Consider the following 26,422-nt stretch of genomic DNA (forward strand, 5'->3'; position numbering starts at 1 on the left):
AGAGAAGAGATCCAGTGATGATGAGTCCTTGTGGGACTATCGGTGTTGGTCCAACTTAGATCGATCCATTTTGAAAATCAAAGTTGAGACCAAGACTAGATTATGATTATATTAGATAGGATTTAATTTATAATTATATTATCTGTGCTAACTCTATTTTGTAGATATTTTCTTTTAGTTTGAGCAAACATATTTTGCAAGAATTGATAACTTACATTTTGACATAATATTTTTATTACTCTTTTGGATATTCTAATCCATTCGTACGTTAATTCCCTATATTTATCATGTTTTACAAGTATTGATTGGTTTTTGCACTTTGATGCAAATATCTTTTAATTTAATATCCCTAGCACTAATATGATATTTACTATATTGTGTAGGGAATCAAGGATTTAATTAAGGGAGGGCTTTTTGGTCACATATGCACAGCCAACGGATGTATTCAACCAATTCTCCATCTTGTGGCCAGATTTGTTATTGCAAAGGAACAATAAAAACTCCAAATTCCAGCCAACAGGAGCATCTTTTCAATTCCAGAAGCCCTAGCAACCGCTTCCATCTTCCTCCACGCCACTATCTTCCTCGGATTCAAGGAAGAACCACCTCACCAAGGTATTCTGGCAAGCATCTTTCATCACGCCAACATCCACCTTCTTCTACAGATTCAAGGAGAAGTTTCGTATCTAACGGCGACGTGCATCTATGTTCAACTAGATCTCAGTGATTTAGATATCCACTTGGGTTCCAAATTTCAGGACCTAGTACATTTCAACCCTAGCATCCGCTTTCAGAGTTTCAATCGAGACCCCGATAGACTCTTACCACTGTGTCTTGTCCATCTTCGGACAAATTTTGGGTTGAACTGGTCACTTTTATTTTGCTTTCCCTTGTGTTAGCATGATTACATTGTTAATTCTCCTCACATTTGATTTTGTGGTTGATGCATGGACTAGTAGCTTAGTTTAGTTTTTGCACTTAAGTTGTTTGCTGAAATGCTCCTTCAGACAAGTAACTAGTTCGTGAGTTTTTTTTTCCTTCTCTCTCCTTAGTTTTTCCTTCTAGTTGTTGACTTAGTTGATTTGTGAATAAATACGTGTTAATTATTTGATAACAGAAAAGTGAACAAAACCCCCGAATTAATATAATATAATTCTTCTCTAGAGTTAACTTCCACCGTGACTTCTCTGGGAAACGATCTGGTTTTCTCTTCTATACCGTTTAATTTACATAAGGGATTATCAAAAATTAAATTGGTACTGCGGTGTGAGCCTCACAACGACATATCATTACTCGTTACAATTCACATTGGTATTAGGAGCTTAGAGAAAAATTTAAGTTTGGATGAATAATGCTCGAGATGCCTTAACTGATTGGAGGTGCCCTAGGTAAGGAATCGGAGGCACCTCGAATGGCTGGAGGCGCACACGATTAGATAAATTTGGAGGCGCCCTCAGACAATTGGAGATGTAATGTTTTAATGGAGTCACCTCAGGTTGAGGCATTGGAGGCACCCTTAGACAATTGGATGCGCCAATAGAAGGATAAAGTCAGAAGACTTGGGATCGAATGAGAGTTAATGGAGGCACCTCAAATGAACTGAGGTACCCCCAATGCACTATATAAGAATTCCATGGTCAACACTCAAGATATAACTTTCTAACAAGTTTCTTTGATCATTCTACTACACCGTCACTTTGCTACTGCTCTTGTCACGTCTCGAGGGTATAATTGTTCATCAAACTAGATGGTACTCCCTAGTGATAATATAGAAAATATGATATCAAACTCAGATCAAGCAAAATAAACATCAATGCAACATAAAAACTTGATAATTTTTTAAATACCAATGCGTGTGTGTATGCATGTTCATGTAATCATACTAAACTAAACAATTAAATTATTATAACAAAACTCAAAGATTTAACTAGAAAATATAACCATAATCAAAGGCAGCAGAAAAATAAATCAAACAACTTGAAAAGAAGAATCCAAACAAGTTGGGCTAGTACCAAGACCTCTAACCGACACACACATTCTATATCTGCTAACTTGGAAGGTCAAAAAAATAAAGGGTAATGAGTACAAAATACTAAGTAGGTATAAGAAAGATAGTGCATGATACTACATATAAGGAGATCAAAGGAAACAATCACAATTAATAATACTTAATACAAAAGTAAGAGCATAGACATAAAATCATCTACTAATTAAACCATAAACAATGACACAAACCCTTACTAACTTGCTCTGCCAAGTTTAACCAATAAATTAAGAGTATATACAGTACAACCAAAAATCACCTACATAAAACAAACACATAACAAATGGATAACAAATATATATCAAGTACTGACTGCGCGCAAACTCATACTACCACTATCTGGTCTAGTGGACAGTCAAGGTCATAAACTCATGCTACCGCTATCTGCTCTAGTGAGTAGATAGGATAAGATAGCTATCTAGCTCCCCAGCTACTGACTGCGGGTGATAACATATGCTGCCACAATCTGGTCTGGTGGACCGTCATAGCACATAAATATCACTGTTTTTGGGAGACAATACACACTATCACTATCTGGTCTAGTTCGCAGACAAGAAATGTAGCTATCTAGTTATGGACTATAGGTGACAACACGCTACCATGGATGGTCCCGTGGGTAGTCACTGATCGCTGATGATTCTCTCAACCATGAATGAGAGACAATGGTCAAGAAGATACACCAATGGTCGTTGATGACTCTCTCAATCACGAATGGGAGATAATGGTCGACAGGATATAATAACGATTACTAACGACTTTCTTAACCATGAATGAGAGACAATGATCATTAGGATATAATAACGTAATGCTAAGCACAATGAATAATCATATCTAATATAACACTTTATAACCGCACCTCGATCTAACCTCACTAGTGTATAAGCATGAGCCATAACAAACAAAGGTTTAGTAGAATATTTAATATTCTATACTACGGTATAATCTTACTAAGGTATAGGCATGAGCCTAAAGAAAAACTAGGGATTAGTAGGATACTCGATATCCTACACTACAGTATTGCTATATAAAGACACAAATATAAATAGCAATAAATAGCATGGATAGCAGCAAGACTGCATGGATATCAAATAGATCAAACTAAGTACAAGCAACTAAGTATCAACTCAAGAAGCAAAAAGAGTAGAGTCAAGGTAAGTAGTAACTGTTGTCTAATCAATATTTGATAATAATTAATCATGCATTAAGATCAAAGAAACTATAGAAGTTAAAGCAGAAATTATAAACCTCAAATATAGAGTGTCTTATCCATCTTCACGTCCAAAGGTCACATCGAGCTTGAATCCTCTTCTCTCTGATGTGGTTTCCGGTGGCCGGCAATGACACTGGTCGGGGCTATAGTGGCAGCAGCAGGTGTAGTTTTCTTCTCCAATAGCGGGTTAATGACACACATGTGTCATGCTCAAGGAGGAAGCTGGTAGTGGAGACGTCATCAGAGTTATAGTTGAGGACAATGAAGGGCGACTGTGACTGTGCTTGATCGGTCTATATTCGTTGATCGATCTCCTCTTCAGTGAGGAAAATCAATAGGGAAACTGCCTATCTTAGCAGGTCAGAACCTTGCCATTGGGCTCGCGCAGGCGGTGAAGGTGATGTCAGAGTTTTGGAAAGGCTCGGCCAGAGGTGGAGAGACTAGGACAAGGCTAGTGGAAGCAGAGGTTCATGGAGGCATTTCCTTCTGCTTGGCTTGCTGATGGTCAATGATGGCATCAAGGAGGAGAGGGAAATTCGACACTCATGCGGCTAGATTGCCAGAGCTCACTAGAGATGGTTGTGATGACAACTCGCCGACGATGATGGAAGTCGCATGAACGACGACTCCTGTGATGACACGGATAGGGAAGCTCATGGGAAAGCTACGATGAATAAATAAAACTTAGGTTTTGATAATTAACTTTTATGTTCAATCAACTCCTTCTTTAAATAGATATTTCTAAACAACCTTTTCTCTTATCCATTTTTCCCCATAAAAATCTAAAACAACTAATTTAAAATCCATAAAAATTTCATAAATTTCTATTAATTCATATAAACTTATTTCTCTATTACTTATCATTTTTTGTTGTTTATTTTCTTAAATAAATTCATTTAGTTTTAATTTTAATCGTTTTAATCATTATCCTAAACATATATATATATATATATCGAAACCCTAAACTATATATATATATATATATATCGAAACCCTAAACTATTCAAATATATATATATATATATAGACACATTCTCTCTACTAATAAATTTGGTCCCCAAAATTACTATTCAAATTGTAGTACTAAGGTATTCTCATCTAAGGTAACAACTAAGCATGACACTTATATACTAGTTCATTCTAATACCATAGGAGGTCCTAACTGTTAGAGAATAGGATTTTCTTATAACTATATAATGATCTATTTTAAATTAGATAACTTTGTGGGTTATGAGCCCACTATGCTTCTGCTACGCCAACATTATCGTCGAGCTACTTATTGTGGGTAAAATCCACTATGCATAAATGATCTTCTAGCTGCCTTCGATGTCCATCTTTTAGGCTCAAAGTAAGTCCTCCACTTAGTGAATGGTGCACTTTGTTTGTCTGTTTGTCTGAAATTCTGCACAAATGATGTTCTACACAAAATGAAGTTCTACATACATAACTCGTTGGAAACTCTATCAAGTGATCCAACAAGTCCGTCTAGTGTGCCAGTAAAAGATGGTCGAATGTAATTAATTGATCAATGATCACCCAATATGAATCATGCACCCTCCAAATTCATCGTACTATATTTCCCTTTCCAATTAGGGAAAAAATCTTTTGAAGTAAGCCTGCTAGTCTCTGAGGCTCATTGTGGGTTATGGCATACAATGCTTCTGTTGCATCATTATGATGTTTTGTTGACGAGCTGTAAAGTCTGCAAGGTTCTTTTTCATACCGTTCCACTAATAGGAGCATTTTAGGTCTTGATACATACGAGTACCTCTCGGATGAACCATGAATCATGATCAATTTTCTTCCTCAAATAGGTCTTCTTTAACTAAGTTCACCTTGAGAGTACATAGTCTTGAGCTATTAAGTGGGTATCATATTTAGTGAGTTGACTAAACTCCACCTTGAAATGCATTATATTATGGTTGCTCTACTTAAAGTTGAGGACCTCCTAATGACAAGCTATACAAAAGGAGGTAGAAAATTTCTCTCTCTCAAAAGCCTATCAAAATAATCACTAAGTGATTCTTTATTCCCCTAATATTATCTTCTACATCTTCCACTAAGTGGTGGCCTGGTCTTGTAAGTGATAAGCAATCAACTCCATAATTTCTACATCGATGTAGGTCATATATCCGAATGTATATTCGAGGTTATCTAACCAAGTACGAGCAGTCCATGGGTCAGAAGTGTAGGATCGTAACGTGCTAGGGGGGTGAATAACATTCATGGATTTTTCACTCGTTTAAGAAAACATGATCAGAGATATATGCAGTGGAAATAAAGAAATAACAAACGCACACAAACACCGAGATTTACTTGGTTCGGAGCCTGTGACGACTCCTACTCCAAGACCCGCGATCATCGATCGCTTTCGTTAGGCAATCATTATAGATTTGAAAACTTACAACTTTGAAGTATAATTGCAATATTAAATTATAATATGATTTTGCTTGTGTTGTGGAGGTTGCCCCATCTTCTTCTTTACTTGACCCGGAAGTAGAAGCTTCCCCTTCTTCTTGGTCCAGTGTCAATGAATGTCTCTCCCCCTCAATCCTAGAGGTGGAGGCCCCTTCATCTTTATCTTGTATATGGAACAAAGAGTATGCTCCCTCTTTGCCCTTCTCATTGCATTCCTTTGAAGATGAGGTTTTTTGGACTTCTTCTTCGGATGTTGAGCATCTCGCAACTTCTGAGTCCTCTTCCTCTTGGTCTTGCTCCAATGAGTTGCCCTGTTTGGATTTGTCTTGATTTGGTACAGTGGAGGGTTCTTCATGAAACTTGGCCAATTTGCTCCATAGCTCTTTGGCATCCTTGATTCTCCAATTTGCTCCAAGATGTTGCTCGGCAATAGATTGACCAATAGCTTGGTCACTTTATCATCGACCTCAAATCTTTGGATTTGCTCTTGGCTCCACTTGCTCCTTTTGAGAATTTTGCCCTTTGAATTTGTTGGAGCTTCAAAGCCTTCCATTAGAGCAAATCATTATTCTATCTCCATCATCAAGAAATTTTTATTCTTGATTTCCAAGAATCGAAGCTCGTCATTGTGAATGGTGGAGGCCCCCTTGTGTCGAATCCGAGTCCATCTCAGAATTCCATTTGAAGTTGAGCTTTTGTTGAAGTCTTCGACTTTATGGATTTTGCTCCAAGTTCTTCATCCTCTAGCCTTGTTGCGCCTTTTGGCGATGATTCCGGTGAAGAGCGACCTCGCTCTGATACCACTTGTTAGGGACGAAATGTGCTAGACCAAGGGGGTGAATAGCTCGTTGCGTTTCTCGTTGCTTGCTTCTTGGTGATAATATGCAGCAGAATGAACAAGCAAGAAAATTACAATGCTAACATAAGGATTTACTTGGTATCCACCTCAAAAAGAGGTGATTAATCCAAGGATCCACACGCGACACACACTTCACTAATGAAAATACTCCATTACGGTAACTACCGAAGGCGGAGAAGCCTTACAACACTCTCAATACAAAAAGAAAAAAAGGGAAGCAAATACAAGTAAAATCTTACAAGATTTATCCAAGAAACTCTAACCCTAACTTCTTCTTCTTGTTGTAGAACGTCTCTTGAACTTGGAAGTGCAGAAACACTTTGCTCCAAGAAAGCTTCAAGAACTGGCGTCGACAGCCGAGAGTAATCGCTGGAGATGGAGTTGAAGATCTAGAAGCCGTGTCGAAGAAATCGCTCACCAACAGCTATAACCTGTGCAACGGTCGGATCCCAATCGATTGAATGTCTCTCAATCGATTGGGGAGGTTTTGAATCGATCGGTCGATCGATTCAGAGCGCCTCTGTGCTCTCTTGAAATCGCCTGAATCAATTGCACGATCGATTCAGCTCCTGTGTGCAATTTCCAATTCCCTTTGACCCACTTGAACTTTTCTTCTCGTGCTAAATGTTCGGTCAATCTTGACCCATTTGGACTTCTTTCTACCATAAGTCCAGTCATCCTTAACCCATCTGGATTTTCTTAGGCTAAGTATCAAGTTAATTCTTTGACCTACTTGGACTTCCCACACCAGGTGTCCGGTTAACCTTGACGCACTTGGATTTCCTTGTGCCAAGTATCCAATCAACTCTTTGTCCTACTTGGACTTCCCACACCAGGTGTCCGATCAGCCTTGACCCACTTGGATTTCCTTGTGCTTGGTTTCACTCACCAGGTCTTTCCACTGCCCGGCTTCACTCATTGGGACTTCTACCTGACTAGCTTCACTCAACAAGACTTTCATTTAGCTTCACTCATCAGGATTTTCTATCTGCCTAGCTTCACTCACTAGGACTTCTCATCTGCCTAACTTCACTCACCATGACTTTCACCTAGCTTCACTCACTAGGATTTTCCCACTGCCTGGCTTCACTCACCGGGTCTTTCACCTAGCTTCACTCACTATGATTTTTCAACTGTCGAGCTTCACTCACTAGGTCTTTCACCTGGCTTCACTCACCAGGATTTTTCAACTGCCCGGCTTCACTCACCAAGACTTTCTACTACCTAACCTCCAGTTAGGACTTTCCCGGTTAATTATCCAGTCAACCCTTTGACCTACTTGACTCTTCTTCATATGTAACTGGTCAAACCCTGACCAGAGGGAAATTGTATCAACAATCTCTCCAACCGGAAGATTACATCTGCAATCTCCATGTATTGTCAAATATCAAAATCTAAATATCAAAACTCAAACTTAGTCAACTAGGTTAAATTTAACCTAAGAATATTGCACTAACATATAGTGGATAATGTATGTGAATTAAGAATGGATCCTTATATTAGTTATCTCAAAGTAATGAATATCAAGTAAAATAGAAAGAGTTCGCATCGTACTTATTTTGCTTTAAGTTTTGGTTGTCAATCAAAGTCAAAGAAGCGAAGCGACCATCGACCATCCATACTTGATAAATGGTACAAGTTACAGATATTCTCTTTACTTGGTTTTGCCATGAAGATCCTCCTTTTTTTTATGCATCCATTTATTTGATATTAATCCTTAGTGTGCACGATTGATCTTCATCCAATATTATCACTCGATCTGTTCTCATAAGCATTTACTATCCTGACATTTAAAAAACATGCACTCATTCCAATATATATATTACTATATAAATCACAATCATCAATTGTCAATATTTGTTTTTGGTCTTTTGTTACCAACTTTTCTGTATATGTTATCGAAATGAACGGTTAGACATATATGAGTCTCATTTCCAATAGAACCTAGCTAAACTGGAGGGACATTTATTAATTGGCTAGATTTGTCCTACTGCTCTACAAATCAATTTATTTAATTAACAAGTGATATAGATCCATTTTAATTTATTTAATTAATCAAGACCATATAATTTGTCTGCAATGATTCTTGATACTATTTTTTTCCCCATTAATTAACAGAGTACTATATTTGAGTTTTAAGTACCGTAAATTTACCTCCTCGATCCGATCCGATCCAATCCGATCCTCATCTATAAATAGATGGGGGGAGTTGCTCGATACTCTGAACACGCAATCACTTGAGCGAAGTGAGTGATATATTAATTAACCATGGCTGCCCTCGTCATGCTCTCTGTTGCTGTCCTCCTCGGCCTCCTACTGCCTTCCTCCACAGCCGACAGATGTTTTCTCAGAAACGGCGAAACGCTGAAGAACGGCGATTCCCTCACCCAAGGGGACTATGCCTTGACCATGCAGACCGACTGCGGCCTGGTGTTGTACCACAACGGCCAGCCCGTGCGGAACATCTCTGAAGATACCATCGGCAAAGGCGAAAACTGCCTCCTCCACCTTCATGACAACGGCGACCTCGCAATCTACAACTATAAGGACGAAATCCCGATATTTATTTGGGCGACCGGCACCAACGGCGTCGATGGGCATTACATCCTTGTCCTGATGACCGACGCCGTCGCCATCTATGGCCCCGAAAAAATATTTTACGACGGCCCCTACTTGCAACCCAAGAACAGGAAGATCGCCATGGTGACTAAGAATTAGTAAATGGGCTTCACCGCGTACCATGCATGGATAGCTATTAAATAATTAGCTACATATATGCATAAATAATTAGCTACATGCATGGAACGTAGCCTTGTTTTTATGTTGTACGTATCGTATGTACTGTTAAGTCGGTGTGAGTTGATCACCTTAATTATCTACTTGCATGCTCTGCTTGAATTACGTTGAAATTAAAAAGAAAAACTATTAATTAATTAAAGAACTCTATTAATTATATATAAATTGAAAAAATAAAATTAATACAAGGTGGCCGGAATCTAACTAACCTAATTGAAAATTGAAATATAGAATCAGTTAAAATAGTGGATATTTATTCAAATATAGTAAATAATAATTATTTATGGTGATGGAGATAGTGTGCTAGATAATAGTTTTTCATTTTTTTTTCTTTAAATATTTATTGTCTCACATAACTTTAATTAATAAAAACATTTTGACTATATCATAAATTAGTTTATAAAAATCAACTTTAACTTAACTCTAATCTTACTATGATCATGATCTAAAATACTCGAAGGGCGAATTTAACAATAATTAAACATTTCAACCATCTTCGGGAATAAATCTTATAGGTAAATCTTTTAGATCAGTGGAGGATGGTGTGGTTATAAATTATTTTAATTAAGTTCGTTCGATGTGGCACTTCGTGCGAGCAGAAATTCAAAATTTTATGTCGCCGTCCATCTACTTATAATTAAAAATGAATAATAAATTTAAAATTTTCTTCTATTTGTTTTCAATCTTTTAATATCGATCCACCTTGGTGTTCATTGTAATCTTGAATTGACAATTCAATGAACTATAATAAATCAAAATTTAATAGAAAGTCTAGAAATTAAATAAATAAATATAGATATAGATAGATATATCAAAAATTATTCTTTTAATCCCCCATAGCCCGGGAGTACTAATGACAAAGAGAATGTTATAGATTATGATAAAATAAAGAGAGATATAAATTTCTAACTGGTTAATTGCAGGATTACTCTTTTTAAATCCTAAAGAGGCTTGTAGTCCACAGACTCCACACCGACACGAATCCTTTGGGTAGACTTAATTAGCCTTTGGTGCATATAAATGGCATTCGATAGTTGTATCCCTTTGATACTCTAGGTACATATATGTACTTTTAAGTAGTTGATAACTTTCTAAATTTTTAATTACTTTTCAAACCATTTCAAGTAATCTAGGAACGACGGGTAAAATAGTACTTATCATACAGACGGACGAGAAAGAGGAGTTTGAGAAGAATGTAAGAAGAAATAATCATCTAGATCTTTGTAAAAAATAAAAGAAATTTTATTTAATATCAATAGCTAAACATATGTTTATATAGACTACAATCTTAAAACAAAAAACAAAATCCTAGTTAATATATGGATTACAATTCCTATTTACACAAGAAAGGAAAGAAAGATATTTTTTTTTAGCATACATGTAATTCTATAATTTCTAAATAGACTTAAATCCAAAAAAAAATACAAACAAAAGCTAAAAATTAACAAAATACCTAAAATACAAAAAAATACATTAAATATCAAAAGAATAAAAATTATCAAAAATAATAATAAAAATATACGGATCCTCCTGCATAAATCATCTCGAGTAGAAAGAACTAGTGCTCGAGTTTAGAATAATGTCAGGTGGTAGACCAGGAGGAAGATTATCTAGTACTAAATCGGTAAAATCTACTAGTAGCTCCTGAACTTTGGGAATCTTCATCGATCCGCCAATGAGCATGACATTGATGACAATACTCTTATCAAAGTCATCGCCACCAAGATGTGTGTCCCCCGATGTTGAGAGCATGCACCTAAACAATAATGGCATCACGTTTACTTAGATATGATATTTCCTTCTATTACTTCTATGTCCTGAGTTTGTTTAAAACTCCATAAATTTATCTCTTGCCACACCCAAAACATCAAATTTTAGGTTAGCAAATATGTCCTTTATCTTCTTAACTCCTTGATTTATGAGAATTTCTTCTTTTTCATCATTTTGAAGTCAATTTAAACATGGAAGCTCTCTCCCTTCAACTCTTGTGTCAACAATGACACCATCAGGGAAATTCAGAGTGTTCGAAACCTACAACACGTCGTCACTAACTTCATCAAGAACTTCATCCATTTCATCATCATTATAAACTTGATCATCAAATATTCGATCTTGTCATCGTCTCTCTCATCATCCTCTAATTCATCCACCTCCTCATCGTTATAAACTGGATCATTAATCACCTCGGTCTCGTCTCCAATCACTACAAGCAAAAGTTGAAAAAGTATTGTTAGATGTGGCTAAAAAAGTGTTGTTAAAAGGTTTGTTGTAAAAAGTCCGCTCAAAGACAATGCTTAAAAAGCGTTGTCATTTTTTTTTACAAAGATAATACTTTTGTAACGCTTTAAAAGTATTATCTTTTTTAGCGGAAATAATATTTTTTTAATGGATAGAAAAGTGTTTTCTTTTTTAAAATATAATATTTTAACAAAAGATAAATCTATTTTCAAAATCAAAATCTATTTACACCATGAATTACTTAATTAAATCCTTATAAAATAATACAAATTAAAATATCAGGAAATTACAACTTATAAATTTTCTTACTATTGAACTAGAAATATGTCATATAATTCAAACAAAAATATGTTCACATAATCTACAAAATGTGTATCCATGTTTAGTCTATACAAAAGTAAAACCCCTTCTTGGATTGAATCTTTTGAGTAATATTACATCTTCTCGGAAAATATGAGCACCCTTCTTAGTAAAAAAAAACCTCACTTTTAGTTTCTTTCCACATTCATCTACGAGGAAAAAAACTATTAATTACAATTAAGATGAAATAACTCATATAATCAATACATTAAATCCAATGGAGAGATTTCAGCAAGATAATAAGCTAACAATATATACAGTATCTATATACAATGAGCAAGCTCACATAATTATACACTTTCTAATTAAAAATTAAACTCAAGCATATTCTACACTTTAATTAAAAATTACTGAATTTTATTTGCATTTTATAGTTGATTTAAATAAGATTGTCAGTAGTTAGGTTCTACTTGGATATATTGAATGAGGGTTGTGTGAATGAATAGCAGCACGAGCAGAATGAGGGATCTCAGCAAAGCATTGCCAGCAAAATAAGGGCTGTGTGAAAGGAAACCATCTTAGTTCCTTTCTGATCTCAGCCACTGGAATGTTCTTGGCCAAACAGATAAGAAGCCAGCAGAGTTAACTATATCTTTTATGAACAGAGAAATCACAAATAGAGGTTTTGTTGACACAAGTACACAAGATCCTGTTATGGCAGTTGTGAACAAATTTGGAGGAACCTATAACTGGAGAGCTAATAAAGCACAATTCACATTAATAGTCTTTCTGCTCTTATTGAGAATGATGATGCTTATAACTTCGTTGAAATTTCTTACATTCTTGATTGCTTCATCATTAACATGTGGAATTTGGCTATATGCAGAAACAAAAGACTGACAATTTTGAACTAGAAAAGGTTCAAGGAGAAATTGCTAAATGTAAAAGACAATTAGATTTTGCTGAAGAGGCTATAGTCTAGGTACTGAAAGAGATGGAAGGCACTGAGAGGTTGATAGAAGAACTGAAACGTAAACTAGAGAGAGCCAAGCAAGATGAGGCTCTTGCAAGACAAGGCACGGAACTGTCCTTTCTGAGATTCGATGAAATAGAGCAAGGTATTCCCATTGAATCAAGCAATGTGGTTAAAGCACAATTAGAGTTTTCTAGAGAAAGACATGAAGCCATAATGACTGCGAGACACTCATCGGTTAAGGAACTAAAAGATTTATAAGAAAAGATGGTTTCATTGATTAATGAAAGGGATATTGCAATTAGGAATCTAAAAAGGCTACTTTTGTTGCCATGAAGATTGAGAAGAAAATAGAGGAGCTTACGATGGAGCTCAACTCAACAAAAGGACCATTGCAATCAGCTCGTGCTGCATATCTTGAGGCAAATGAACATAGAATTGGTGCGACCTTGGTACGAGATGAAGATTGCCTAATGATACGGTGCATGTTCTGTGGGGTCGGTATGATGATGTGGTTACGAGTCAATACCGCAAGAAGGTCAGAGGTCAAGCTGACCTGGAGATCAGGAAAGTCAAAAGTCGAGCCTACGTGGCCGGTCAACAGTCAAGCGGACGGGGATAGCAAGGAGGTCAAAAGTCGAGCTTACGTGGCCGGTCAGCAGTCAAGCTGACGGGGATAGCAAGGAGGTCAAAAGTCGAGCCTATGTAGTCGGTCAGCAGTCAAGCTGAAGTGGATAGCAAGGAGGTCAAAAGTCAAGCCTATGTGGCCAGGGTCAAAGTCTTAGTTGACGTAGTGATTAAAGGAGGGAATTATAAATCGGACAAAGACCAGTCCTGAAAGTAGTCAAGGACCAGGTCCATGGGCCAGGTCGGAAAATGTTAGCCCTGGAAAGCAGTCAGGAGAAGCAGGTCTGGCTACAGACTTGGCAAGCAGGTCGGAACGAACAAGCCATGGATAACAAAAGATAGAAGCAGCTCTGACTACAGACTTGGCGAGCAGGTCGGAACGAACAAGCTATGGATAACAACAGATAGAAGCAGGTCTGGCTACAGGCCTGGCGAGCAGGTCGGAACGAACAAACTATGGATAACAGACAGATGCGGGTCGGAAACCAGACCCAGCGTGTAGGTCGGGACGTACATGCCTTGGATAACAGCAGACAGATGCGGGTCAGGAACCAGACCCAGCGTGGAGGTCGCGCGGGACGTACATGCCTTGGATAACAGACAGATGCGGGTCGGGGACCAGACCCAGCGTGTAGATCGGGACGTACATACCTTAGATAACAATAGACAGATACGGGTCAGGAACTAGACCCAGCGTGCAGGTCGGGACGTACATGCCTTGGATAACAGCAGACAGATGTGGGTCAGAAACCAGACCCAGCGTGTAGGTCGGGACGTACATGCCTTGAATAACAGCAGACAGATGCGGATCGGGAACCAAACCCTGCGTGCAGGTCGGGACGTACATGCCTTGAATAACAGCAGACAGATGCGAGTCGGGAACCAAACCCAATGTACAGATCGGGATGTACATATAGATGCGGGTCAGGAGACAGACCCAGTCTTTTGGTCGGGAAGCAGGTCAAAGCCCAGGTCTGAAGGCGAAAAGCGAGTATCACCAGGTCAGAGCCCAAGACGAGCCGGAGGTAGGATCAGGATAAACAGAGTGAGACAGGAGCATACACAGGTCTAGAGGCGCCATCAGGTCAGGGCGATAAATACAAACTCAGCTTAAGGATCGCAGACCAAGAAGACCAGACACTACATGACAAATATACAAGGAATCGTAACCACCTGTCAGAGAATAATCATCACATGTCAGGAAATATTCTAACGGTTTGAGGCTCATACTTCTCTCGATTCCTCCGCCAGCCTATAGGAGGAGGCCACGTGTCGACCACCGCGAGACAAAACCTGACACCCGACATTCCCTGACATTCGCCAGACCCCAGAAACATCCGTTGCAGTATAAAAAGGGATGTTTTGTTCCTTACGCAGGTACGCTCACTCGTCATTTCTCACTAGTCTTTACTTTTTGCCCTTTCTCTGTGTTTTCTGGGGGAAAAGTACCTGACTTGAGCATCAGAGGACTTGACCCGGGGACTTTTTCCCTGGTTTTTGGTCTATAATGACTGGGTGGGCTAGCCTGAGTGTGTGCAGAGCGACAGCGTCATCATCCGGGTCATCTTTCTTCGTCAACTGTCCGTGCTCACCTTTTAGGAGAAAAGGGGATTCAACGCTTCAACGACTTTCCGTCAACTTTTTGCACAATAAGGCCCGCCTTCATCCGACTCAGCTTCCGGATGGGATCAAATTTGGCGACGTCTATGGGAACAGAACAACCTGTTCCGAAATGTGACGATGGAGGAGTCTGGCCGTATTCATGTCACTATGATCGCCGGAGAGTACGAGATCTTCAAGGAGGCCAAAAGGTTGGCAGCCTCTGAGAGGCAGGCAACTATTTCACGACCACGACAAGCTCCTGCTGAAGCTTCCAAGGAGCCCCTCCCTGTTTCAGATCGGGGTTCTAAAAGAAAGCAGCCTGAGGTATTTCCTCAAATTCCTTATCGTGAGCCTGGCATGGGATATTATCAGCCAGAGCCTCAAGGGCAAAGCCTCAAGAAGGAGCAGCCTCAAGCCTCCATGGCTGAAAGTTCCTTGCCACGAGACTCGAAGAAGGGAAAGGCCCTTATCGTACTTGAGGTGTTCCCCGAAGATCCGGACGAGAAAGTACCTTTCTCGGCCAGGATTTTAAATGAAAGACTGCCTAAGGGTTACAGAGCCCCGTTGATCGGAGAGTATGACGGGAGCAAAGATCCGGAGAAGCACTTAAGAAAATTTAAAAATGCAACCCTGCTGCACTAATATAGTGATGCTGTCAAATGTAGAGTTTTCTTGAACACTTTAGCTGACTCAGCTTTAAAGTGGTTTGATGGGCTACCTCAAGGGTCCATCACCTATTTTTTGGACTTCAAGACGGCTTTTCTGCGTCGATTCGCTAGCAGCAAGAAGTATCAGAAGACAGATCATTGTCTCTTCGCCCTGAAGTAAGGGCCGACTGAGCCCTTAAGAAGCTATATCAACCGCTTTAATCAAGTGGCTCAGGATGTCCCCACTGCCACTTCAGATATTCTGATGAGCACCTTCTCTCATGGATTGGGAGAGGGAGAATTCTTCAGAGATCTCATCAAAAATCTTGCTCGAAATTTTGATGAGATGGTGGAAAAAGCTGCTTCCTATATCAAAGTGGAAGAAGCGCAAGCAGCTCGAAGGAAAGCTGAAAGACCACCTCCCTCCACCAACAAGCAAGAAAGAAGGGTACCTCAACCACCTCCTCAACCTCTGCCGCGAGCTCGGGAGGCCAGGCCTACATTTCATCCCGGGCCAGAAGTCAGACCCGCACCTCGATTTGCCGCTGTGCATGCTCCCCGACCAGGGCCATGGAATAATCGGTATTGTACCTATCATCGGTCACGTACGCATGATACTAATCATTATTTTTAGTTCGCTCGAGACTCCAAGTGGGCTGCCGAGATGGGTTTACCTCCGCCTGAGTTAGCCCCTCAATTGATCAAGATGATGGAGGAACAAAAGGGTGCGACTGGACAGGCCGGGCATTCTCGCCCCGACCTCGCAGGACCCAGTACTCATCAACCTAGCCGGGGAAAAGAGCCCGAAGGATCACGGGAGGCTGAGAATAGAGGCAATGCTGCCGTAAGAGAGATTGGCATGATCTCTTGAGGGCCAACTGACGGAGATTCAAGGAGAGCACGCAAGTCTCATGTCCGTCGCTTGGAGGTTCATGTCGTTGGATGCAGTCAGGAGCAAGCTGCCGGCCCTGTTATTAGCTTCAGGCCAGCAGACCTAGAGGGCCTGGAGTTGCCTCATGACGATGCCCTCATCATCAAAGCCATCATTGCCAATAGCCGAGTGGCTCGGGTTTTTGTCGACACCGGGAGCTCGGTTAACATTATGTTCAGGACTGCATTCGAGGAGATGCAGATTGATGCTACTGAACTACAGCCGGTGGCCACGTCTTTATATGGGTTTACGGGCAATGAAGTGAAGCCTATGGGTCAGATTAAGCTGGCCATATCTTTAGGCACCGAGCCATTGGTGCGCACAAGGAGGAGCACTTTTATAGTAGTGGACTCCCCTTCTTCTTATAATGTCATTCTAGGAAGGCCCGCCCTGCATGAATTTAGGGCTGCTGTTTTGACCTTCCATCAAAAAATCAAATTTCCCGTGGGCGAGCAGGTCGGGGAAGTTAAAGGAGAACAGAGGGTTTCTCGCCGGTGCTATATTGACATGGTCTGAGTAGAGGCTCGGAAAAATCAAAGGATGCAAGATGGAGGCGCCCATGCTGTGCAGGAGGAGCCTTTGCCTATAACCGAAGAACTCATTCCCTGGGAAGAAGTGCAACTACACGCCGAGCGACCTGAAAGTTTGATCCGGGTGGCCAGCGACCTTCCCCCTCCCCTCAAAGAAGAGTTAATTCAATGCTTGATCCGCAACCGGGATGTCTTTGCCTGGTCTACTGAGGAGCTGCCTGGGGTCAAGCCGGAAGTAGCTGAACATAAGCTGCATTTATTGCCAGATTCCCGACCTGTAAAGCAAAAGAAAAGGAATTTCTTAGTCGACCAGAATAAAATAATAAGAGCCGAGGTAGATTAGCTCAGGAAGGCAGGACATGTCTGGGAGGTGCAGTTCCCATCATGGCTCTCCAATGTAGTCTTGGTAAAGAAGCTCAATAATAAGTGGAGAGTATGCATAGATTTCCGAGACCTCAACTGAGCCAGCCCTAAAGACTGCTATCCTCTGCCACGGATTGATCAAATGGTGGACTCCACGGCTGGCTGCGAGAGGATATGTATTGTCACGCCCCAGAGGAGTCCCTGTCCGAAGAAATTTCGGCAGCATCTCCCCTGTACAGCGGACAATCTGAAACTTTTCTACATCTCATATACCTCAGCCACAGGCGGCTGGAATAATAACAATAAATAAAATCACATTCCACACAATCATCCACGCAGTTATATATATAATCAAACAAAGTAGTAATACTCTGACTCGAAAACCACCCTACTCAACTACACTCGTAAAGCTCAAAACCGACGAACTCACCTCTTCTGCCGTCCAGGCAGGCATGTAGTAGAGTAAATCCAAATCATACCAAAAGTCCATCCAACGGAAAGATTCCATACAATATCCATATGTAAAGTCCAAAACAAAACTAAAACAAAGTCTGATAGCGGAAAGCTAAAATAAAACAACAACTCAAAAACCAGCAGAGGAGTAGCACTACGTGCTGTGGGGACCAGCGACTGGAACTCCCTCCTGACAGCATCAACCTGAAAATAACAACAATGGAGGCGGGGTGAGTCCAACACTCAGCAGGTACAATTGATATGCAAAGTAAAGAAACAACACCTAGCACTAATCATGCGTGCAGTCTCCTGATAAGAAAGATAAAAATGCATCTGAAGTAAACATGAGAATACTGTACTAACCAGGTCCTGAGTATAAGGTCAAACAGTCCGAGTGGTATAGGGATCCTGTATGCATGTCAAACATAGGTATCCAAACAATATGCAGCATATAAATGCAGCAACCACAAACACAAGCAATAAATGCATCATGCATATGATGGCAATGATGCTTCCTGGTCACCCCTGACGCCAGTCGGTCATCTCATACAAAAGTGAGGCCGAGTGGGTAGGGCTGTGACAACCGTGCACTCTGTCGTCACTACTCCTGATGAGTGACCGAGTGGACGGATGTTTGTCGAGTACACCTATCCTCCTACCCTAAATCATAGATGGGGAGCGAATGCTCTCAACTCCCAGACACGATGACGGGAGGAATCCTCACGGATAACTCGTTGTGTCACACTACCCATGAGCGGACCAACGGTGTCTAACAAAGTCCTCCTGCCGCTACCACACTGCTATACTAAACCAATAGAGCCATACATGAACTGGCGATGTGCTCAACAATAATGGAGCGGACTATCGCACAGCATGCAATCATGCAAATGATGCATGACAATAACCATATAAACATCCTGACCTAATCCATATATATAGAAAAGTGCACCCTAGGTCAACGAATCATATCGAATCAAAGGTACACAGAAGGTATAAAAACCTAGGTCCTGAACATGGTAAAGCATGGTATATCACTACCCGTATAAGCATGTATAGACAGGTAAAGTATACATGGGATGCAAAACAAATCAATCAATCAAACATGTATCAAGATTTGGGTAGTGATTAACCGAAACAGATAAGAAACACAATTGATGCAATATGTTAATTTCATTACTAAGCATATCAAAGACAAAAAGTCAAAAGTACCCGCCTCCAAAAATAGAAAGGTCCAATCTGACTCCGAGATACTCGTCTCGCGTCAAAGTCCTATGTTAAATCGCACAGTTTAGCTAATTTAATTATAAATAAATAGCTAAACTAATTTCTAATCCACTAACCAGTTAGGGTTAGTTTCATTAACCCCAACTACACCGTTATACAACTTCTAAACCTAAATCAATATTTATTGCTAACACAACTAGCAACAATCTAACACAAAGATCAAAACCGTAAACCTTACCTCAATTCAACCGGATCAAGAAGGAGGAAGTGGTGATCGACCACAGCTACTTTCCGCAGCAAACAACCTACTGTTGATGCTGGAACCAAGCAAATCCACAGATCTCAACAGAATGGAATAGAATCTCCTCTCTGCTGGATTCTTCCCTACCATTCAGATCAAGGTGAGATCAAGAACACCACAGAACATCATAGTAACCAAAAGTCACCTCACTGATCTCAACCATGCATACCCAATTCTGTGCCAAATCCCTTCCTCCCCAAGGCTCGGTAGAAGGCTCGGCAGAAGGCTCGGCAGTGTACTGCGGGGTGACGCCGTGAGATGAGTGTCGCGGCTGAGCACAGAAGAAAAGGTCGGCACTGTGAGTTGTGGCCGGTGGTCGGCTGGCGTCACTGTGCTGGCCTCGTGCTGGAAGAGGACTCAACAGTGGCACGTCAAGGAAGAACTCAGCACCTAGGTCTCGGCTAGGGCAGAAGCGTTTGGGGATCGGCGCCAGCAGAGGAAAATGGTGGCCGGCACAAGGAAGCAGCCGAGAGGAGGCAATGGCGTCGGCGGAGATGCTAGGGCACCAGGGTGTGAGGCACTGCTCCTTGCGTCGCCGGCGGCTGCACTACGTCGGTGGCGGCGAAGCAAATCTCAGCGCCGACACAACCCAATTAGGGCACGACGTTGCTGTGGTGGTGGCAGAGGAGAGGAGAAGAGGAGAAAGCTTCGGGTGTGCGGCTCGGGATGAAGAAAATGAAAAGAAGAAGAAGAAACCGCAGCGCGGCGGTTTGGGCAGAGGAGAAGGTCGCGAGGGGGAAGAAGATATCGGGGAAGAGGGAAACGGCGAGGGAAAAAAAAATAAAGTAAGGAAATAAAGAAAATAAAAGAAAAAGGAATTGTAAATATAAACATTTCCTTACTTAAATAGGGTAGCCTAAACAGGCTTTTCCGGACCCCGTTTTATCCCCGTTAACTCGTCCGTACGAGCTCCGAAAAATTCTCGAAAAATTACCAGAAATTCCGAAAAATTCCTTTATTCATATTCGCCTATTTTCCGGTATTTTACATTCTCCCCCACAAATAAAAATTTGGTCCCCAAATTTCGTTATCTACCATCAGCAAGTACGAACAACAGATATAGAGTATAAATGCTGAACGGTAAATAAATCACATACCTCAAGTGAAAAGATGGGGATATCGAGCTCGGATCGTATCCTCAAGCTCCCAAGTAGCCTCCTCGTCCGAATGATGCTGCCATCCGACTTTAACCAGCCGGATAGTCTTGTTCCGCAACTGACGCACTTTTCGGTCGAGAATCCGTACCGGAACCTCCTCATATGTAATGTCAGGCTGAACTGGAACTGGAATATCTGCCAGCACATGTGTCGGGTCATGTACTCCTCAACATCGATACGTGGAACATATCGTGAACGCTTGCCAGGGATGGTGGTAGTGCCAACCGGTAAGCTACCGCTCCGATCCTCTCCAAGATCTCGAAAGGGCCAATATACCGCGGAGCTAGCTTACCTCTGAGGCCAAATCTCTTCACCCCTTTCGTGGGTGAAGCTCGCAGAAATACATGGTCACCAACAGAGAACTCTAGTGGTCTGCGTCTCCGATCAGCATAACTCTTCTGGCGATACTGTGCCTCTGACATCCTCCGTCTGATAGTACGGACCAACTCTGCATCCTGCTGAACTCTATGAGGTCCCAACAACTAGGCCTCTCCAACCTCATCCCAGAGGACGGGTGTCCGACAAGGTCTACCATACAACACCTCAAACGGTGCCATCTGGATAGCCAAATGAAAGCTGTTGTTATAGGCAAACTCTACTAACGGCAAATGGTCCTCCCAACTGCCTCCGAAAATCCAATACACAAGACCTCAGTAAATCCTCTAGAGTCTGAAAGGTCCGCTCTAACAGTCCATCTGTCTGCGGATGGAAAGTTGTACTGAAACAGAGCTGCGTGCCCAAGGTCTGCTGCAGTCTCTGTAAAAAACGAGACGTGAACCGGGGATCTCTATCCGAAATAATAGTCAACGGAATACCACGTGATCTGATAATCTCCCGGCAAAACAGATCTACCAATCGATCCAGGAAATCAGTCTTCCGGATCGCTAACGAGTACGCGGATTTGGTTAATCGATCAACGATTACCCAAATCGAGTCATGGTCTCGTCGTATCCTCGACAAACCTACCACAAAGTCCATAGTAATGTGTTCTCATTTCCACCTAGGAATAGGAATCTGCTAAAGTAAGCCGGCAGGTCTTTGGTGCTCGGCCTTCACTTGTCGACAGACAAGACATCTAGCTATAAAATCCGCGATGTCTTCTTTCATGTCGTCCTTCATGTCGTTCCACCAATAGAAACATCTCAAATCTTGGTACATACGGTTACCGCCTGGGTGGACAACAAATCATGAGCGATGAGCCTCCGAAAGTAACTCCTATAAGACCGGATGAGACTGAAGCACGCAAAATCTACCTCGGTAGTGTATAACACCCTCCTCATCTCGGGTGAACTCGGTCTGCTGCCCGGAAGCTATCTGGCTATAAATAAACTGCAAATACTGATCAGCAGCCTATGTCTCTCGTATCCTTGTCCTGATCAACGACTGAGCAACCCTGCTCTGTCTGTCCTTACCCCTCAAGGCCCAAATCGGAGAAACCTTAAATCAAGTCTGTGACCACAACTCGGTGGCAAGCTAAAGTCCCTCCGGACTTCCTGCTAAGCGCATCGGCAACCACATTAGCTTTCCCCGGGTGATAGCTAATGGTACAATCAAAAATCCTTCAGGAACTCCATCCATCTCCTCTGTCAGAGATTAAGTTCCTTCCAAGTAAACAGATATTTGAGACTCTTATGGTCAGTGAGAATCTCAAAGGTAACGCCATATAAATAATGTCGCCAAATCTTCATGGCAAAATAATGGCGACTTGCTCCAGATCATGTAGAGGGTAGATCTTCTCATGCTCCTTCAACCGACGAGAAGCATAGGAGACTACTATATCGTGCTGCATCAGAACAGCGCTCAAACCCTGAATAGATGCGTCGGTGTAGAGGACATATCCGTCCTCTCCAGAAGGTAAAAATTCAAAATCGGAGCCGACACTAGTCTCTGCTTCAGCTCCTAGAAGCTGGTCTTGTCATCCTCAGTCCATGTGAACTTCATGCCTTTCCAGGTCAGGCGTGTCAGTGACATAGCTATCCGAGAGAAACCCTTAACGTATCTCCGGAAATATCGAGCCAAACAAAGAAAGTTGCGAGCCTCTTCTATAGACTCCGTCTACTTCCAACGGTAACAACCTCGATCTCCTGTGGAACCACGGTATACTCCTACTGGTGACCATCTCACAGAAGACAACCAAAATACGCACTACTGATCTTCACATCTAGATGTTTCAGTCGAAACATCTCTAGAACTATGCAAAGATAGTGTACGTGATACACCTCAGATCAGGAATAAAACACCACATCATCAATAACGATAACGAAATATGATCCAATATCCTAGGGATACCCAAATCATCTAGTACATGAAAACATCTAAGGCTCCGCAAGCCCTAATGGTAAAACCAATACACATAATGTCCGTATCACAGACATTCCCAATCCATAAGATCCTCGACAATAAATCTGAAATATGATCACCAACGATATAAATCATCTAAGCATAGATCCTCCAGTGTGAGAGCAACGCTCCATTACAGAAAATACCACATATGTGGGAGCAACGCTCTACCACAAGAAATCCTCAATACGTAGGAGTAACACTCCACTACAAATAATCTATAACATGTATCTGCAATAGATAGGGGAGCAATGCTCCGCTACAAGCAATCCGAAATATGTATATGTGGGAACTCCGCTCCACCACAAACGATCCATAAGTGTCCAAGGCACCTAACTATCCAATTAGAGGTTGCACGAGATCACTCAACCACATATCACTGTAGGCAGCCAAAGGTAAAAACAACCTAGTAAACAAATCAAATCCATAGTCAACTCTATCATCATCCTAGTGGGTTGGTCACCCACTAATAGGAGAATTAGTTGATAGGGTTATACAACCAATAACATAATGTAGACACTCAGCATTCTACATTCAACATAGGTAGAATCATCATGATGCTACCCACCATACACCTGGTACACATGCACACACAACATATATCTAATCGACATAATCCTCCAATTTGTACACACCAAACACACTCATAGCATAGGTATAAATCAGTGTGATACCTCCAACAATACCTATCAAACCCGTGTGCATATATCAACATAGGTATAATCAACAATACACCTCAACAACACTTACATGACATATGTACACCTATGCCAAGAGTATAATCAACATAATACTTCCAATAAATCATAATCGACACGAGTATACTCTCAAAACAATCATATAATAAACAAGAAACCTCAAATATTACACCCAACACATCTGCACATATCACAACTCAGATTAGATCGATAAGATACATCCAATAAAACACTCAAACATATGTGCACATTCCACAACATAGTTTTTAATTGACAAATACCTCCAATAAACAATCAGACATGTATGTCTAACCACTCGGGTATAATCTACTAGAAACCCACAATAATCATATGTATAAATGTGTACGACCCAAATGAAAAAGTCAAAATTCAAGCTCATCACGACACTCTCATTTTTATCCTAAAAAATATCAGCCCACATAATATCAGATAAATCAGTCTCTACTCCCCATGAGAGCAATTTAACATTCAAAACATCAAATCATTATGTATCCACATAGTCAAATATCAGATAAAGCAAATATAAATTTTATCATCCTGTTAACTAACCACAACTAACCAGATTTATTAAAATCTCATAGGCACACTCAATCGTAAACTCTCTAGCACCCGATTATAATCTGATCACCAACTATAATCATCAAATCTATGAATATCATACTTGACACTCACTATGTCACCATCAATGACAACCCAAATAATAGATCATCAAAATAATATCTAGTAACAGATCATCAGACAACCACATAACATTTACTCTCATAAACCATTAGAAATCAACATATCATAATATCTGATCTCATAATATCCCTCAACCTCAAACCATTCTCAACAATGATCAAACATGGTAACTCCCCAATGAACAATTTTCCATCGTATCGGGTAATCTAATATCCAAAAGATATGAGTATAAAAACTCTATTGGCTAAGTCAACAGGAATAGGTAAATGTCATCCACTACCCAACTAACAATAGCAGAGGCTGGTATGTGCCTCCATCTCCTACTAGTAGTGACAGAAAATTAAAACTACTGATGGTATGATAAGAAAAATCACTAGAGACTATAATCCTTGATCTCTATTAAGGTCAACCATGCTCAGTGGCTAACCCATCACATGTAATATGGCCACAACAACCAGACATGTAATAAAGATAAAGTGCTACTAGATGTCCTAACCATCATAAAATAACCATCATACCTATTAGCCGTCTGGAGATGTTCCATCGCTGTCCAGTCCCCAACTTCTGACTTCAAAATTCCGAACGAGAAAATCGACGAAAATCCATATAAATCCGAAATGGAAATCCGAAACATAACCATATCGAAAATCCGAAAATGCCCAGTTTGACTCGCAAACCTGGCTAACCCAAATATCCAGAATACCAACAACAGGTATCCGATAAATCTCCAAAACACCAAAAGCAGGTATCATAACCCACTCTGATACCAAATAAATTGGTATCAGACAAATCTCGGAAATCCAACAAACTGAAATAGATATCCAAAAATCCAGAACACCAAAAGCAGGTATCGTAACCTGCTCTGATACCAATAAATTGGTATCAGATAAATCTCGAAAATCCAAAATATAAAAATCCAACAAGTATCACCCAACTTGGCGCTCTGATACCAAGTAAATAAATTGGTATCAGGTTATCCCAAACATCAAAAATACGAAAACAAAAGATCATATACCTGGGCTCTGATACCACTAAATTGTCACGCCCCAGAGGAGTCCCTGTCCGAAGAAATTTCGGCAGCATCTCCCCTGTACAGCGGACAATCTGAAACTTTTCTACATCTCATATACCTCGGCCACAGGCGGCTGGAATAATAACAATAAATAAAAACACATTCCACACAACCATCCACGCAGTTATATATATAATCAAATAAAGTAGTAATACTCTGACTCGAAAACCACCCTACTCAACTACACTCGTAAAGCTCAAAACCGACGAACTCACCTCTTCTGCCGTCCAGGCAGGCATGTAGTAGAGTAAATCCAAATCATACCAAAAGTCCATCCAACGGAAAGATTCCATACAATATCCATATGTAAAGTCCAAAACAAAACTAAAACAAAGTCTGATAGCGGAAAGCTAAAATAAAACAAACACTCAAAAACCAGCAGAGGAGTAGCACTACGTGCTGTGGGGACCAGCGACTGGAACTCCCTCCTGACAGCATCAACCTGAAAATAACAACAATGGAGGCGGGGTGAGTCCAACACTCAGCAGGTATAATTGATATGCAAAGTAAAGAAACAACACCTAGCACTAATCATGCGTACAGTCTCCATAAGAAAGATAAAATGCATCTGAAGTAAACAGGAGAATACTGTACTAACCAGGTCCCGAGTATAAGGTCAAACAGTCCGAGTGGTATAGGGATCCTGATGCATGTCAAACATAGGTATCCAAACAATATGCGGCATATAAATGCAAAGCACAAACACAGCAATAAATGCATCATGCATATGATGCCAATGATGCGCCCTGGTCACCCCCCTGACGATCATCTCATACAAAAGTGAGGCCGAGTGGGTAGGGTTATGACAACGTGCACTCTGTCGTCACTACTCCCGATGAGTGACCGAGTGGACGGATGTTGTCGAGTACACCTATCCTCCTACCCTAAATCATAGATGGGGAGCGCAATGCTCTCAACTCCGGGTACACGATGAGAG

At 40.8% G+C, this 26,422-nt stretch overlaps 1 protein-coding gene and 1 long non-coding RNA gene across 2 annotated transcripts; one reads left to right on the plus strand and one right to left on the minus strand.

Moving 5' to 3' along the window:
• Positions 1-8,799: 8,799 nt before the first annotated feature.
• Positions 8,800-12,847, plus strand: LOC122023165 (curculin-2-like). Its single transcript, XM_042581251.1, has 2 exons — positions 8,800-9,234; positions 12,752-12,847. Exons 1-2 carry the CDS (start codon positions 8,800-8,802, stop codon positions 12,845-12,847), a joined length of 531 nt encoding a protein of 176 aa, XP_042437185.1.
• A 6,362-nt stretch (positions 12,848-19,209) lies between these two features.
• LOC122022563 lies at positions 19,210-19,693 on the minus strand. Its single transcript, XR_006123017.1, has 3 exons — positions 19,662-19,693; positions 19,454-19,599; positions 19,210-19,260 (listed from the first exon to the last, which is right to left on the minus strand). It is a non-coding gene; the product is annotated as an uncharacterized LOC122022563 (long non-coding RNA).
• Between the last annotated feature and the right edge of the window lie 6,729 nt (positions 19,694-26,422).

Source organism: Zingiber officinale, chromosome 9B (genome assembly GCF_018446385.1).
Source record: "Zingiber officinale cultivar Zhangliang chromosome 9B, Zo_v1.1, whole genome shotgun sequence".
In the NCBI taxonomy this organism is placed as follows: domain Eukaryota; kingdom Viridiplantae; phylum Streptophyta; class Magnoliopsida; order Zingiberales; family Zingiberaceae; genus Zingiber; species Zingiber officinale.

Coding starts and splice junctions, on each gene's coding strand:
- LOC122023165 (XM_042581251.1), top strand. CDS start 8,800: ATGGCTGCCCTCGTCATGCTCTCTGTTGCTGTCCTCCTCGGCCTCCTA. Junction 9,235..12,751: donor AGAACAGGAAGATCGCCATG/GTGACTAAGAAT, acceptor GGCTATATGCAG/AAACAAAAGACTGACAATTT.